The sequence below is a fragment of the Dermacentor silvarum genome, chromosome 1 (genome assembly GCF_013339745.2).
Source record: "Dermacentor silvarum isolate Dsil-2018 chromosome 1, BIME_Dsil_1.4, whole genome shotgun sequence".
NCBI lineage: Eukaryota > Metazoa > Arthropoda > Arachnida > Ixodida > Ixodidae > Dermacentor > Dermacentor silvarum.
This window is the reverse complement of record NC_051154.1, coordinates 30,778,583-30,795,210: the sequence shown is the minus strand read 5'-3', so window position 1 is coordinate 30,795,210 and position 16,628 is coordinate 30,778,583. Positions and strand designations below refer to the sequence as shown.

The window sequence follows — 16,628 nt, the reverse complement described above, 5'->3', positions numbered from 1 at the left end:
TCGCGTACTGTGCATCCAAAATGGTCGCGATTTTAACGGACCGTCTTAGAACCTTACTGCCCCTTGTTCCACTCCCACCACCGCTGTGACCGCAGCTGTAGGTCATATGAAAGTTACATGATCATACGCGCGAGATTCTGATTTTACACAACACGAAAGTGCAACGCGAAAGTGTTGTGTAAAATCTCTCTTTTTCGCAGGACCTCCTTTAAAGCGGCTGAGAAAAACGCGGGACGACGTGCATCATTGAGGCTAGCGCCTTAATCTCAGCGCCTTTAAGTTGCCCCTACTATACTTCTTGTAACATACGATAATTTCGAAAAAGTAAAGTAATAAATTAGCAAGAGTTCATATATACGAAGCAATACGGACATAATTGGTATGACGTGAGCGCAGGAATAACGAGCATTCGACCGCTGTGCAGGAACAAAGGAAGTCACGACACAGAGGAAGGTAAACGCAGTGTTCCAATTCAACACGAACAAGTGAAATGACGGACACAGCACTGCTGGCGACGAACGCATATAGTAGACTCATGATTCCTCTTTTTCTTCTTCTCTTTTTCCTTTCTTTTTTTTCCTAATTGGCACACCGGAAGGAGTGACTATCGCTTCGGAAGCCATTCTCTGCTCTCGTCGCTTCGACTGCGCCGAACGGTGACAGAACACGTGCTTTCTTCGACTACATTAATTACAGGAGGAGCACCTAGATGGCCAAATTGAAAATACGTTTTTGTGCTCTTCTTGGCAACTCCATCCCCATCGCCTAACGTTGGTTTCTCTTGTTTCTTCTGCCGCAGTGCGCTGCGATTTCACATCCTCTCACCTAAGCCTACCAAAAAAACTGAATGCGTGTCAAATCGCATATGTAAAAAAAAATTTAACGCCTGCTTCGCAGCTTTCTGAATGAGCAAGTGCAGCTTAATTAACGGAGACGCTTAGGTGCTGTCGTCTGTAGATCCGAAATACTGTATTTTTTTTTTAAGTTTCCCATAAAATCACTCGCCTTTGTATCAGGTTTCGCCTGCGAAACCAACTTGTTCTACAAACCCGATAGGTCAGCTATTCGTATACTAAACTTCCTGCGCCTTTTTTGTGGTTTTAATTGGCAGTGATGCAGGAAAGATTCTCTACGGTAAAATTTTATTATATCGGATCACTCTCCTACCTGCATCGCCCTGCTTGGTACTGCAGTCGGCTTCGTGCATTGCCTGAAGCTTCTAAAATCGAAATACGCCGCAGGGAGCAATTAGTTTACCTGTCATATAGGGCGGCCAACATATAGAAATATTCTGTGCTCAAATTTATCCTGGCACCCACCAAAAAAAAAAGAAAGAAGTAAACGTGCGTTCTCATTGATATAGGCACAATTAACTTGAGGCCCAGTATTCGAGCCAGCGTGGAATGCACGAGAGAAAGCGAGTTTTCTATCCCCGCGTAGTGCCGGGATAACCTAAACGTGCTGTACAGCTGACTTGAACGCGCCAGTTGAATTCGCGAATACGAGTCACGGCCGCGTTCTCGCCACTTTTCAATCCATAAGGCGCCCTTATGAAGTTGACAAAGGCGGAGAACATTGAAGCCCAAGCTATAAGCTTGTGCACTTCCGTCTCATCTGACCGCCAATCAACCTCGGCGGGGCTATAAACAAAAGACGTACAATTTCCGCGCGCCAGGCCGCATATAAACTCGTCAGTTTTCAGTTTCATTTTATTGCACATAATATGGTTACAAACCTGGATTATACATGCATACAGAGGGACGTCCCAGAGTCAATAGAGCGTAGAAGGCAGCCCCCCGTTATTATTGATTACAAAACCTAAATACGCTGCAGCTATACGTAACTACAAAACATTGCGTATTACTGGTGTCACTAGCTAACACCCCCCAAAAATAGTTTTAATAACCCAAAACAATGGTTGTCAAACACGGCAACTGGTGGAATGATTGCATCGAGTACACCGATTTACGGAGGTTTGTTTTAAATCCGTAAATGTCAGATGGTACCTTAAGATGAGATGGTAATGAATTCCATAGTAGCGTGACTGAAAAATTGCTCGAAAATTTGCCACAAATAGGTCTAGGCTTCGGTAAAAAGTGGCTGTTTTAGAAACGAATTGGGTAGACGTGAAGTGAGGAAACTGGCTTTGCGCTGGCAGATTTATGTACAAGTATTCTAAGTGAATATTTATATAGTTTTTGGGCTGATAAAATACTGTGGAAATTGAGCAGTGGAAATGCGTGTGATGTGTAGCTGCTACGTGTGATAACGCGAACTGCCTGGTATTGGGCGTGTTGCAATGGAAATGAACGTGTGGGGTGGCGATGTGGAATAGTTAATGTACGTGTGAATAAAAGCGCAGTAAAGAGACATGAGTAAGACGAGGATTGGCGAATGTCACACTGCAGGCGCGTTCGAAGTACAATAGCTCATATTCATCACAAGCACTTCGTGACGCGCTTTCAAAAATGACTGGCTCCGCTAGTCTTATCAATCATGCTTGTTCAAATGTCAAGTGCTTTTCTAACCTAGCGTTTTGACCCTCCAGGTGAGCTTAAGCTTCTGCAGCTCATTTCGCGGAATAATTTAAGAATGACTTGCGCTTGTTAAAATCCGAAAGAAGTAGTAAGAATTAGGGAGAGAAAAGAAAAAAACAACTACAGCAGTAGAGTTTCATTTAACAACATGCCTGAGAGGTAGACCTCCTTGTCGTCAGAGAGTAGCTTCTGGCTAAAACTATCTTGTTTCTGCCGTCATTAGTTGCACACAAAATGATGAGATGATTACGAAAGCTTGAAAGCAACGAAAAAGTAGATTTACTGCCCTCTCTGCCTGTCCGCGTGACATTGCTTTTGTTTTTATTCTATCATTTCTTCTTGTGTGTATATCTGTGTGTGTTTAAGCACGCATATAAAAGGATGAAGACCGAAGCGTGTTTTTTTAAGCTGGACTCGTCTTAAACTCCCCGCGACGCTGCGGTGTTCGGCAGAAAAATTTCTTGTAGTTCTGACCAATCCACAACGAATTACAAGTAAGCAAAAAAAAAAAAAAGGGGGGGGGGGGGTAATCTGGGCCCGCATTCATAAAAAACGCTCTTACGCTAGAACTGTTCGTAAGAGCAAATGCCAGCCAATCATCATGTTTAACATATTATAAACTAAGGCGCCCGGCCAATGGCAAACATCACTCACGAAGCAAAAGCTTTCTGAATTCAGACGCAGGAGAAGTCGGATGCCACGTATGTACGCACACGCCTCGCAGCCTCGTCAGCCTTGTTTATCTTTCCCCGTATTCGGGTACCAAGAGTTTTGATTTCTGAGTCCACAGCGTGCGCCGACTTTTAATCAGGCGCGTCCAAATGTTAAAAGATAATAAAAACGCCAAAACCGGTGCCTTGCCAGAAAGAAGGTGAGAAACGAAAAAAGAAGCCGGGCCCGCTGGTAAGCAATAGCGAGAAAACGGGGATGTTGATCACGAAATCACGGGAGCACAGCACTCCACTTGGTCAGCTTCCTTCTGACCGCACCGCGGTTACTGCAGTGCGGTTCCCATGTCGGCCTGACCCTTGTCAGCGCAGGAAACGGGAGCCGACAGCAGCAGCGCAGCCGCGGTGAAAGGAATAAGGAACTTTCGCGTGTTTCTCTCGAATGCGACGTGTGTTCACCGAGGCGTGCGTGAGACCCACCGGGAATTTAATTAGGAGCACGCACGGGTACCCACGCACCCGCACGCACGCGCTGCCTCTTTCGGCTCGGAGAGAGGATTTCCGTCGTCCGAATCAACAGCGCACCGATTGCCCTTCCCTTACTTTTCTGTTCCTTCTGTATGTATAGCTGCGACTGAGATGTTTGGATCTTCGCCATTGTGCTTGCATGGACACGACAGTGAATTCCCCTCTGAGAGCTGACATAAGCGCGGCATTCAAAGCGCTGCCGGAACTCGAAGAGGTCGTGCATATCTCTGTATTCTCAGCCCGCCGTGAGCGCTTCTAAGCGGAGTCCGAACGCTCTCTACAATCCGAAAAATCCTACGCAAACTGCTGCGCGCTTCGATCAGCTTACGCGGAAGGGAGCTTTTGAAACGGTAGCTCCGTGTGGAGCGCTCACTGTGCGACGTAATGAGCGATTGAACGTCCCCCGGTAATCGACGCACGCAAAAGAAAATGTTTAAGCCTCGGAGCGTAAACTAGAGATCCTGACGTCATGTTTGGTGCTGTTCAGTGCTTACAGTGTCAGGGCGCATGTTACCATGAAATGCTTATACGCGGCGCACCGGCAGACGACATCGCCGCTTACCCCGAGCTGCTTAACTGCTTTAGGTTTTGGGCCGTCTATACCGTTACTACAACGTAAAGTAATAAAACTGCCAAGTATTTATAGCAAGTGGCACCGCTGTCGCTTTATATGTAGTATCGTTGCCTGTTTATGGAACTGGGCCCATATTCACAAAACGCTGTTACGCTTGAATTGTTCGTAAGAGAAATTTCCAGAAATTTCCAGCCAATCGAGATGCTATAGACGTATATCATTAGCGAATGAAGCCGTCTAATAGCAAAAAGCGCTCACGAACGAAATCTTTGCGCATTCGGTCCCTAACCCCGAATTCAGTTCGTAAGCCCTCTTTGCCATTGGCTAATCACCTTCGTTAACATAATATGTCCAGCGTCAGGATAGGCTGATATTTTCGCTTACGAACAATTCTAGCGTAACAGCTTTTTCTGAATATCGCTCCTGCTTTCCTTTACCTCGATATGCAAACTGCGACTTTTTTTTTTTTTTTTTTTTGCTCTTCAAGCTAAATTTCTGTTTGCTGTAAATCACCGCGTTATTTGGGAAACAGCAATTTTTCACAATCAGGCGTGGCACTTGGCAGTACAGTCCTAGAAAGCGTCGCTGTCATCGTGATCACGCCTCTTCCGTTGCGAGTGATCTAGTCGGTGAAGACATGCAGATTCGCAAGGAGTTTACGCGGAGACACTTCCACGGTTGACACTGCATATTGAGACAAACGAGGATCTTCCCGTAGCCGAGCACAAAGCCGATGGGGCATGCGGCTCTACGTTATGCAGTGACTTTGTGTACGAGCGAACGAAGAAGACGTATGAGTATTTCTTTTTTATCCGTAGTGCCTATGGCTTTTGGCAAGCGCAGAAAAACAAACGTCTCTTTGTGCAAAAGCACGACACTTCGCGATTGGAATATTTGTCATTTCCACAGCAGGCTATGCATGCAAGCGCAAAAGAAGAAAAAAATTATCTGCTGGCGCTCATTCATTTAAAAAAAAAAAAAAGGAAATGCAGCACCGCGCTTTATACAACGGCGTGCATCTGGCTCACGTTGAGCTTTAAACGCCGCCTATACTGTTTTATAGCGTGAATCTCGCGAGACAGTGATAGCTTTTTGCATCGTCCCGTATCATCCGTATTGCTTTGGTTTTCCTGGTAACACACAGGAATGGAGAAGAGGGGCTGGGAAACGCAGCAAGACGATATGGTGTTCTTTCTCCGATTTTTGTTTTTGTTTCGAGATGAGTCGCGCCTTTTTGTGTGAGTCCATTCGGCGCAGAATGCACATAATCGGCAGCCATGTTCCATTTCTTCTGCTTTCTTCCTTTGTCCGCGTCCACGCGTGCGTCTAGGCCACCCGTTTATACATGGCTAGACACTCTCGGAAACTGTGCTCGCTGAAACGCCGTCGCCAGCCATTTTCTAGAGCACCGAGGGAAACGTGGCTCGTGAGAGCCCATAGTGTGCCAGTGCATGTTCTCCTCCCAAGCTTCTTAAACTTGGAAACGTGCTTTGGGTGACTGTTGTTTTGCTCGCGACATCGTTATCGAGAATATTCTTTGGGAGGTTTTCAATCGACGGCGGAGTTTCTTTTGCCTTTATTTGTTCGTGCTTTTACTATTTCATACGGACTCAAAAAGAAGAAAGGCGTTGAGCTCTAAAATAAATTAAGAGGAAACTTCCATGATCTATTTTTATTATTTCTTTGGTATTTCACTGCTTCCCCGAGGAATCGTGGGAACAAAACGGTCGCGTATAATTTAAGCTCTACTAACAAGTTTACGAAAAGCACAGACACCTTTTATTGAAAGAAAGTTTCTCTCAAATTTTCCAACACCTAGCAGCAAGGATCCGGGTGGCGAGTTTCCTTTTTGTTCCGATTTTTTTTTTTTTTTTTTTTTTTTTTTTTACAATATCCCTAAACACACTGGTGTGGGGATTCAGAGCAGCGGTTACGTAGCTAGAGATGCCACAAAAGAGCGTCTGTCGTTGCACTCGTGCTCCTAACCGCAAGCAGCGGATGAAGATGTAATTCTCCATCTTGTTGCCTTTCATCTAAAATGGCCTCCAAGTTCTACGTGTAAAGACCTCGCAACATCAGCGGAGGGGCGAGGGAGCGGCGACGGGCCGTGTCCGCCGTACCGGCCTGCCTGATTGAAACGCATAACCAGGGCCTTCGACGGACAGGTATATCAATAGTCGTTGCGCTTGGAACCATGCACATGCCGCAATTGATGGCGGGCTTTGTTCTGCCAGAGACAAAAGGGGGAATCTCCGTCGTAAACTCGCCGAACGGAAGCATGCCCATCGGAGGAAGGAGAAAAAAAAATTGAGTTACTTTCACTATGCTTCAAAGTATTCTAAGTGATTTATTTACTGTTTTAAGAGCCATAACTGCATTGTTCACATCATAAAATTGCAATACGCAAATATATAACGAGGGGGAAGGGCTTCGGAGCACTGACTAAAAATGTGACCATCGGCGCAAAGAATTAATTTGCGCCGACGTAGACGACAATAGCAGCAGAAGCAACAGCAACAACTCATTTTCCTCTCTTCCCTTTCCTTCTGTCCTTAACTCATTATCCCAGTTGTGGAGTAGCATGCCAGGGACAAGCTTCTCCGGCCGACCGCTCCGCCCTATCTTATCCATAATCTTTATATGTATATGTGTATATATATTTTTTTTCTCACGCCGAAGGTTACACGAACTTTGCAGCGCTTCAGAAATGCTCCGAAGCACCAGTCATAAGGGAGGGCGAGCTCTAAGCCTTACTGAAATACAACATTTCCGAACACGCAGGAAGGCTTCTCTCTCAGGAAACCGCTGCACCGAATTTGGATGAAATGTGCTACATTTAAAAGGGGCGTTGCACGTGTTCAGCCACTCCCCAACGTCGATGTCATCGGTCCCGTTGAACGTCCCGGTGATCATCGTCTTCTTCGTTTGTCCAAGGAGGTGGCTCGTAAAAGTATGACCAACTCATGCGACTCCGTAGGGAGCGGACATTTCTATTCAATTCAAGGATTAACCTTATAAAAAAAAAAGAAGAGAAAAGAAAAGAAAAAAAAGCACGCCGCCCGGGATGACGCAAATTGCGCTTTTTGTAGAGGGCGCACTGATTCTGTGACACCTTTCTTTTCAATGTTACATGCCGCATGCTGACTGATGGGTGCAGTTTGGGCGCCACTCCCGCGGCCCGGCACCTCAGATATATATGATGCCCGTCAGAGCGGCGCCCATCGTTTGTCAAATCAATCACGCTGCTGACGTCAAGCGCTGCAAAGCGTGCCACTTTGATTGGTTCATTTATTTATTGATGCGAAAACATCAAATGGCCCATTGAGCGAAAAAGCCGGCGACTGCCGTCTGGACAAGCGAAGAACGACACTAAATTCCTATTGGCTGCGACGCCACGTCACGAGCGCGCCTCGACGGAGCAGAGCGGTCGAAAGGGAAAACCTGGGCCGCGATTTTGTAGCGATGCCTTATGACTTATTCTACTCTAGTCTTATCATCCATCGCTGACGGCCGGCTGATCCCGTTGATAACGCGAGCGAACCGTCGCTCCAACCACTGACAAAGCGCGATAAGCGCGAAAAGGCATTATTACCGGAAAGGCAGCGCTACAAATACCGTCAGTGGTCGGAGCGACGGTTCGCTCGCGTTATCAACGGGATCAGCCGGCCGTGAGCGGTGGATGATAAGACTAGAGTAGAATAAGTCATAAGGCATCGCTACAAAATCGCGGCCCTGCTGTCTCAATAGCGCGCCAGGTGTTGCCTGAGGGGAAAGGGCGTCGTCGCGACGTCACGTCACCTTCGCTCTCGCTGTCGGAAACCTGTGTTATCTGCGCTTTCCTTGTCCGCGCAAGCTCTTGCCTGTGTTCTAACTGCGCCTCGGTCACGGTGTAAGATATATATCTTACACCGTGGCCTCGGTAAAGCCAACTCAAACGCGTCAAGCCAACGCCTCCTAGATAGCAGGCCTGGGCCGCGATTTGTAGCGATTCCTTCTCCGATGATATTCCTTTTCGCACTTTCGCGCTTTGTCAGGGGTCAGAGCGACGTCCCGCCCGCGTTATCAAAGCGATCAGCCGACCGTGAACGGTGGATGGTAAGAGTGGCATATAATCGAGCGGAAGGCATCGCTACAAAATCGCGGCCCTGTGCACTCTGCTTTATGGCGTCATGCTACTTGGACCGAACTTGTCATCGCCAAGCCCGACGTGGTGAAAGCGGTGACGTCAAAATCACCGCGGCTTACTCAGGAGCGTCCCCATTAGATTCTATGGCAGTCGGACAAGGTAGCATGACGTCACGGATCGAAGTGCACCGGGCTTGTGCTATCTAGGAGGCGTTGGTCAAGCGTCTTAACTTCCTCGCTTGCGCCGAGGAGTTCATAACTCGAAGGAACGCTCAGTGGCGTTCAATTGGACATTAATACTTTCGCAATTCATAACTCATAAGTGCTTAGGTGTTCTCGGGATGTTTTATTTATTTATTTATTGGATGTTTTATTTATTTATTGATTGGTTGGTTGGTTGGTTGGTTTTTGTACGCAGGCCTCTATAGATTTTGTCCTCACTTTATGTAGGCGTCGCGTCCGGAAGGCAAACCCGTGACCTCGCACTCAAACACCATAGCCCCACTGAGCCACTACGGCAGGTGTACTTTTTACCGTGTCGAGCGGACTTGGCAGCAAGTGGCCGCGTTCCCCTTTCTAATTAAGCCCCGGACATCGGCACTGATAATGGACAAAATGAAGGACCGTTGCATAAAACTGATGATTGTTGTCATGCTTACAACTTAGCTTTAGTTCCAAGCTTGAAGGCTGTGGTACGTAGTAGTAACATCAACTAAACATTACGTATATGTACGATGCCTACGGACGGTGGGGCTTCGTTGAGCGCGTTAAGTGAGCGCTGAGCTTTGAGATGTCGTTATTCACTATCAGTTCAACTTGAGATGTCATTGTTCACTGTCACTTTAGCGTAGAGTGGTGCTTGTCTTGTCACGCAAGCGTACTAAGCTGCCCTCAACCAGTGCATTCTTTCTATCAACAATGTCATCGAAAGCGTCGCTGGACGATGGTAGCGAATGCGGATCTTCAAAGTTACACCACAAGTAAACCATCGAGTACATGGATAGTGGCCGATAATTGTTACCGCGTGATAACTATTTCTCACGTTTTGAAGAATCAAAATGTCGTTTCTACTGTCGTATCACTTGTCCCGACAAAACTGAAGCAGATACCAGACTGTATATGCAGCTGCTGGCTATAGTGTCACGCTATTGTTAAGCGCTTCTTAACGATCCTTCATGGTTCTTCCCCTCCCTGGCTCTTTGTGCAGTACGGCATCAAGAAGAAGGAAGGAAGAGAAGCCTGCCGAGGTGGATGATTTTGCCGCTGGCAGTCTCAATCGGCGAAAAAAGACACCCGAGGAGATCGCCGCGGAAAACGAGGCCGCGGAACAGGATGATCTCACAAGTGAGTAACGATGAAATGTGGCCTCGACATGCCTCCGAGCACGGGCTCAGCCGAGAGGACGACCCTTAAGGCAGCGATGAGCAGTGCAACCGTGCAATCATCACTTCGTCAATTGAAGTTTTCTCCATAGCTCAGCAACCGCCGAAAAGCGCTGTTGGAAGGCGGTGACGAATTCAATCTGGAGGTGGTGCTGCCCTCTACTTGGCGGTAGGGCACCTGAATGCCTCGATGCGCGCGCATCGAGGCACCCTGCTTAACTGGCGGAATCAAGGAGTCGAGGCATGTCTGTAAATACGGTCGCGAGTCCCGCATCGACCACTCTCCTTAGTGTTGGCTCTATCAGTGGAGTAGTCATGGTTATCTGGCCTTAATCTTACATAGCTTAAACCAGGAGATTTTAGAACCAGAGCCGGTACATGTTTTTGCTGGCAGGTCTTTCTCGTTTAAGTACATCGGTTTATTCCGATCAGGTATACAGGATGATAAATGAGATCGAGATCATGAATGACATCGACCTGGCTGAGAGCAATGCAAACGGAAACAGGAAAACTTTCTTCGCAACTTAATTGGCACATCATAGCTGACGCGCCACCGAGCACCCAATTTTAAATATCATAGCCCCCCACACGGAACAACCCTTGTATATTTATCCTGGGGTACACTTTCTTTCAATCGCACTTGAGGCTCCACCACTGTGACTGAGCACAGCGGAAACGATACTTTCTCGCGTTGAGTTCCGCTTCATTCGCCACCAGCGAGCGAAGTCGGAAAGCTTGACCTGGTGTCTGTGTCTGTCGCAGGACTGCGGAACACCATCGAGACGCAGGTGAACGAGCTGAAATCGAGCATCGAAGGCAAGTGCGTACTGCAGTGAGTGCGGGCCTCCAGCTATGCAAGCAGCAGGGCGCAGAGCTGCGCCGCCTCCGCAGAACACCGACGACGACGACGCAGAGCAAGGCCGCACGGGACGGGGGAGGGCACAGGGCCGCCTTCCCCGGGCCGCCCGCTAGAACGGATACTCTATTTTTCGCCCAGAGGCTCGCGCCCAGCAAAACACGCGCTCTTCCAGCAGCGGTGGCCTGCCGGGGGCGCGCTCGGAGACACGCCACCAAGGATACAAAACTAAAGTACAACGGACGAGCGCCGGCAAAGACGCGGCTACAGCCGGTTCCCCCAGTCGTCTTCCCCTCGGCAGCGAGGCTGAATCGGCCATTGGCCCACAGAGGCGCTGCCTCCCAGCGCGCCCCCCCATCGGAACCGGGCCGCCTTCCCCTACACCGCCCGGCGGCTGGGCCCGCGGGCCGCACGGCTGACCACGTGTTCGCGTCACGGCGCTCTCCCTTTAGCGCCCTCCGCGGGGCCTCTGCAGTCGCCGAAATGTTGCTGTTGTTCGGCGTCGAACGTTAGAGGGCCTTGAGGAGCCAAGTTACACCCAGCGTATTGTAGCTGGGCCTTGTGAATTCGTGTCCCTCTCTTGTCCACTGCGTAAACCTCGATGTCGAATTCCGAAAATTGGGACTATATAGTAGCATTGAGGAGAAAAAAAGAACGCGTGTGGTTTTTACGACGAGTAGACCGTGATGAATAAAAAACACGTAGCGAGGCGTCGTTTTATACCTACTCTCAGTATATATCTTCTTGTGTTTTATAAGAAATTTATATGGACCCTAGCAGGGGGAGTGGCGGTGTCAAGCACCCCGACCACTCCACAGGTCGAAGCATCAGCGCAGCAAGCTAGCTTTCGTGGGATATTTATACTTTATTTTTTCTTGTTTTCGGAGAGAATGAAGGGCGCTCACGGGAGCTCGCTACATCCTCTCAAGGTCGCAAACCATAGGTGACATGCGTCACGATTTTACTCGGCGCCTGCGAGGTCGATCGAACTCGTCTAAGCCGTGCGGTCCGCGGCGTGCGGGACGTCCGCACGCGGTCGGGTACGCGACTACGCTCCATTCCTGGCTTTTCTGAGCCGAAGGCAAACTGTGAACTGCGCGCATGTCTCATCTAAGTTTCCGGCGTGTCCATGCAAAACACAAGAGCTATTTATGTTTTTCTTTTTCTTTTTTTTCCCCTTAAGCAGTGCAGTGGTCGCACTGGCGCTGTGCACTGTGAGCACTGACCACTTTCGAACGACGAGCTCGGGCTCTTTGCGCCAAGTGAACTGTCACCGCCAAAGATCTCTTGTATGGACGCCGGTCTGGAAGTGCAGTCCCTGCTCCTCGCTCAGACATGGGATGCCACTGACGGCCTTCCGCCGGCGCTTTTGCTACGACGCCAGTGCGTCCAGCGAAAGTTCTGGCTAACCCCGAGACGCGTATGTTTTCTTGTGCGTCGAGCCAGTCTTTATTGGTCTGAAGGTGACGATATAGAAGCGCGTGAGGCATTTGTGTTGGCCAACGCACCTACATGCGTCAGTAGTCGCGCTTCGCCTATGTCCAATGAGAGCTGGCACGGTGCGCATGCAGTTTTGCCTCGGTCCGCGAGAAGCCGGAAGGGAATGTGGGCCCGGGGCGGAAGCGGTGTTCTCGGACCCGGAAACGGCCCCGACCACAGCGCGCCAGACAGTTGCTCAATCGGGGAAGAACGCGCGGCCGGCCGAGCGGCGGACGAGCTGCGGGAGCCTCCCAATGGAGTCGCCCGCAGCTGAGCCCGCGCACCCCTCCCCCTCCTTTTCCCTTCTCGGCCTGTGTCTATTTCTTGCTTTTCGTGTACATATGTGACAGCCTCCTGTATCGTTGTGCTCTCTGGGGTACGCCTGCCTGCCATTGTGTGTTGTGCAGTATTCGCCCCCGAAATGCGGTGTGTACCCGTTTTGCTGTGACGTATGTGACTCTCTCGCGTCTTGGAGGAGAATAACTGTCTAGCAAACAGTGGCCATGCTTCAAGCGACGTGTCGACGTGCAGTTTCTGACTTTTGTGTGAATACACGACCTAGTATGTATGTTATTGTTTTTTTTGTTTTTTCTCCCCGCTTTTGCGTGACACGGAAAAGCCGGGGAGGAGAAAGGAAAAAAAGGAACCGAAGACACAACTTTCTGGCTTCGACACAAGCGGTTCAGTTCTTGATGTTGTGGACATGAAAATGACCGCCGGGGTGGCAGATTTGACTATTGTGTAGTTCAGCTACAGACGTCGGCTGTCGAAATTCAACCCGCGAATGGTGCACGGGATTTTCGAAAAACGGGGGCTTTAGCTAAGCAAGAAGAACGGGGAAGAATACTTATGCTGGAACAGGCCGTTTCCGCAAAAGAAAAAAAAATGTGTTTGGTTTCGGTGTGCGTTGTGTTTATTCTTTCTTTCGCGAATCGCTGTGTCGCGTTTCTTGTAGAGTTATAGCTGGCAGTAAATATAGTTGGGCGGCAACACATCGGCAGTCCCGTGGCGCACTTCCGAGGCACCCGCAAGCCATTGGGCTTCTCGACGTCCCCCTCCTCTCTCCGCCGAGCGTACGCCGCCTGTTGTTTTGTGCATGTATTCAAAGGGATGCTCCATAATGAAAAGGGACGCGACGTAGATGCAGTGTGCGAGCTTAACACAACACACAATTGTGGCGAAGCTACTTTCGCGCCGCTTCGGCTTACGCGAAGCGTCAAAGGTCACGCGTGAGTCAAGGTCTGCTAGGTAGATGGTCTGCAGCGCGTCTTTGTACAATATATGTATGCTAAGAGTTGCTGCCTGCTGGCGACATAGTTTTCTGGCTCTGTACAGCAATAACCGGACGCCTGCGTGCGCCTTGCGTACCAGCGTGTTGAAACGAACCGTTTGAGAAAAAAGGAGCGTGGCCTTGGAAGCATCTGCGTTAATCTTGCTAGTGGCCGTTCACCGTCGGAGGCTCAGAGCAGATCAGGTAGGTTGGCCTTGCATTTGAAACACCTAAAAAAAGAACTCAAGATCAAGTTATGCTCATTCCTCTTCCCTTGAACAGTTTTACTTATGTGGCGCTGTACATTAAGATCTGTCTTCTAAGCAGCACAGCTTCCCGATACCAAACCAGTGCTGGCCAGGGACCCAGAAGGATGCATGCTCTGCTGGTATACTTATCATGAATGAAATTACCCAACATTTAAGCGATGAGACGTCACCTTCGGTGCTGTTTGTTGAGTCTTGCAAGCTATGAAATAAATATAGCATTAGGGAACAAGCTACAATAAAAGAGGCATTAGGGAACAAAAACAGCAACATCAGGAGCAGCGTAGTGAGAATTCATCCCAATCAGCTTAATGCTGTTAAGACACATTGGCTCCCAACGCGGGAGTTCAACGTGTACCTATCATGTTAGCAATGTTATCAGTAGTCTCCTTTTATCTCTGAGTCACTCTAACGCTCTACCGGGCCCCCAAGGCTACAACAAAACTTACGAAGTGGAAGGTACTTCGACTCTACAAAATGATTGCTATGAGTGGCCTTGTTCCACTGCACTGCGGGAAAATGCAGCAAACTCGGACAGCGAATTAGTGCTTAACATTCTTCGATTGAGTCGAGGGAGCAAACTGCGCTGCTCGACGAAGCGCTGCTTCTTTCCAAAACGGTCCGTTTCGCCGCCGGCATCCTTTCTTTTCCCTTGCGTGTGTAAGTGCCTGTAGATGTATTATTTTTCTCTCTGAAGCCTAGATGTGCAAAGCTGTGAGAGGGGGACCCATGCAGTGGGACGTTAACCGCTTGCGCCGGGGCGGCGCACGCACGGTCATGCGATCAGAGCCGCGCCCGGCCAGCCGGACGCCGCCGTCGCGGAGTCACTGACCAGGCCCTCGCCTCGCACCCCTCTTCTGCTCCCTTCCACCCTCGAACTGTGGTGAAATAAAAGGTAGTGCGAAGAAGAAAAAAAAGCGAGCCTGCTTTGCTCTCCTACCTCGGCGTGTGTGCTGAGTGCGCGTTCTCTCTAGCGGCTCCTACACTTAAGCGGAGAACTGCAGCAAGTGCAGAGAACAACGGTAAGAGAACATCCCACGAACGGCGAGGCGCAGTTTCAGCAGGCGGACTGCTCTGGGCGCCCTTGATTAAGACGTGCTGGTCTGTGTCGCCTTGGGCGCACGGCCTGATTAGAACATGTGGGCCCGTCTTAGTCAAGGCGACCCGTGTCTTCGTTCCCGCCATGGTTGAGATGGTTGAACGTGCCTTGGCCAGGACCTCGATTTAAGACACGTCCACCCACCTTGTCACAGACTGATAGGCCGGTTCCACCGTAGCTCCCTGTACACAGGAGGGCAATAAGTACATTTAATGTCCTTGTGCGATGGAATACCAGTCGTATCTGTCACGAAAGCTAGTGCAATGTTACTTAAGCGAGTAAACGCACTAATAAAAAACAAAGGAAAGTGAAGCACTTTCTTAGCGCGCTTTGTATGCGCCAAATTGCAAAAAGGAGAATTTGTGCTGGCCTTACTGAATCGTGAATCAAATTAAGTTGACGCGAAGGCAATAAAAGGAACAATCTGACTTCTGATTCTTGGACGCGTCTCAATTCTCAACGTGCTTATTCTGACTAAATTGATGGCAAGTGTTCTAGACAAAGGCTTCCAGAGCGCAAGCTGGCTCGTGCTCTCAGGAGTCAGCAGGGCCACAGCTCCCAACACTGTCAGAAGAAAACAGGCGATGTTGTCGTCCTGCGGAAAAAATTAATCTGGCGAACGCTTGCATAATATTCGCGAAGCACTCTTTCCAAATTCAGGGCGTGTCAGCTAGATGATTCTCAAAAAGACCCCCCTGTTGCCCTCGCATCTCATAACCCTTTAATGGTGGCCCAGCTACGAACTCATTGTGTAGATAAACGGGTTTTTTTTCTACACACTGGTCTATATACTATATGGTCACTGCTCCCGACGTTGGGAGTTGCCACCACTACAAACCGGCAGAAACAAGATGTGCGAGGCATGGGCCTGTCAGCTGTCCCGCGGGCGATCCTGCGCGGAAGAGAGGGGGGGGGCCGCGTCTCTGCGGGTGCCTCGGGGGTCGCGCGCCTCGGACGGCGTCCCGGGGACGGCTCCAAACAACGAATCGCGCGCGTGGGGAGCGCTCTCTCGCGTCTTAGTGGTGGTGTGCGTGCGCTGCCCGGGCGGGCCACGGAAGTTGTGTAAGGGAACTGGCACCGCTGCATCGCCGGGGGACGACGCCCAGCTAGAAGGCTCGCGACCGCTGCACCTCCCCTGGCCCTCCCCTGCACAGGTTCCGCCTTCTCACGTCTCATAACCACAGGTTCATCCTGGCAACACACAAACAAGAAAAAAAGGTCGATACAACGAGTAAAACGTTAGCGGTGTGTGTGCTAGTGTCTCTCTCTCTATCTCTTCTATCTCTCTTTCGTGCAAGACAACCCCGCCGCCTTAACCACACCTCCACTATTTGCACCCCTCGTGTTTCTTCTCTCTATAGAGCTCTCTCTACATAGGTTCGCAGCTAGCTGGCTTGGAGCTCTCCAAGGCATTAGGCAAGGCACCGAGATGCAGTCTGTAGCGGTCTACTTCTCTGCCCGGGCGGACGACGGCGGTCTGCCGCGAGCCACGTGGCCGGGAACCTCGCTCGCTCCGCACCTAGTGTAACACACTTCTCTGTCAGCTTTGTGTATAGGTGCTTGGCCACATAATGGACTCACTAACCGTGTGTACACTAACCAGTGATTAAAGTTCAGAGTTTAAGCTGGTGCACCGTGCCTCCTGATTCTCTCGCCACACTGCGGCCCGGCGCCCGCCGGTCGCGGTGTGAGCGCTTCTCAATACGCTGGCTCTAGTTGAGAAATTACAAACCCAGAAAGCAGTTGCAAGAAAGAAGAAGAAAAAAAAAGAGCCTTTAGGTAAGTACTTTATTTTTCTGGCTCTGTCCCCACCCGCTCGATCGGAAAACAAAGATGTTGAGCTA

The 16,628-nt window shown here is 49.7% G+C and overlaps 1 protein-coding gene across 1 annotated transcript in view; it reads left to right on the top strand.

Annotated features, from left to right (window-relative positions):
- The window catches only part of LOC119459217 (complexin-like), a 160,804-nt gene extending 144,389 nt beyond the window's left edge, over positions 1–16,415 (top strand). The window contains 3 exon segments of the mRNA XM_037721040.2: positions 9,640–9,657; positions 9,659–9,776; positions 10,577–16,415. Coding sequence (XP_037576968.2) covers positions 9,640–9,657; positions 9,659–9,776; positions 10,577–10,650 — 210 coding nt within the window. The 3' untranslated portion in view covers positions 10,651–16,415.
- Positions 16,416–16,628: the final 213 nt, after the last annotated feature.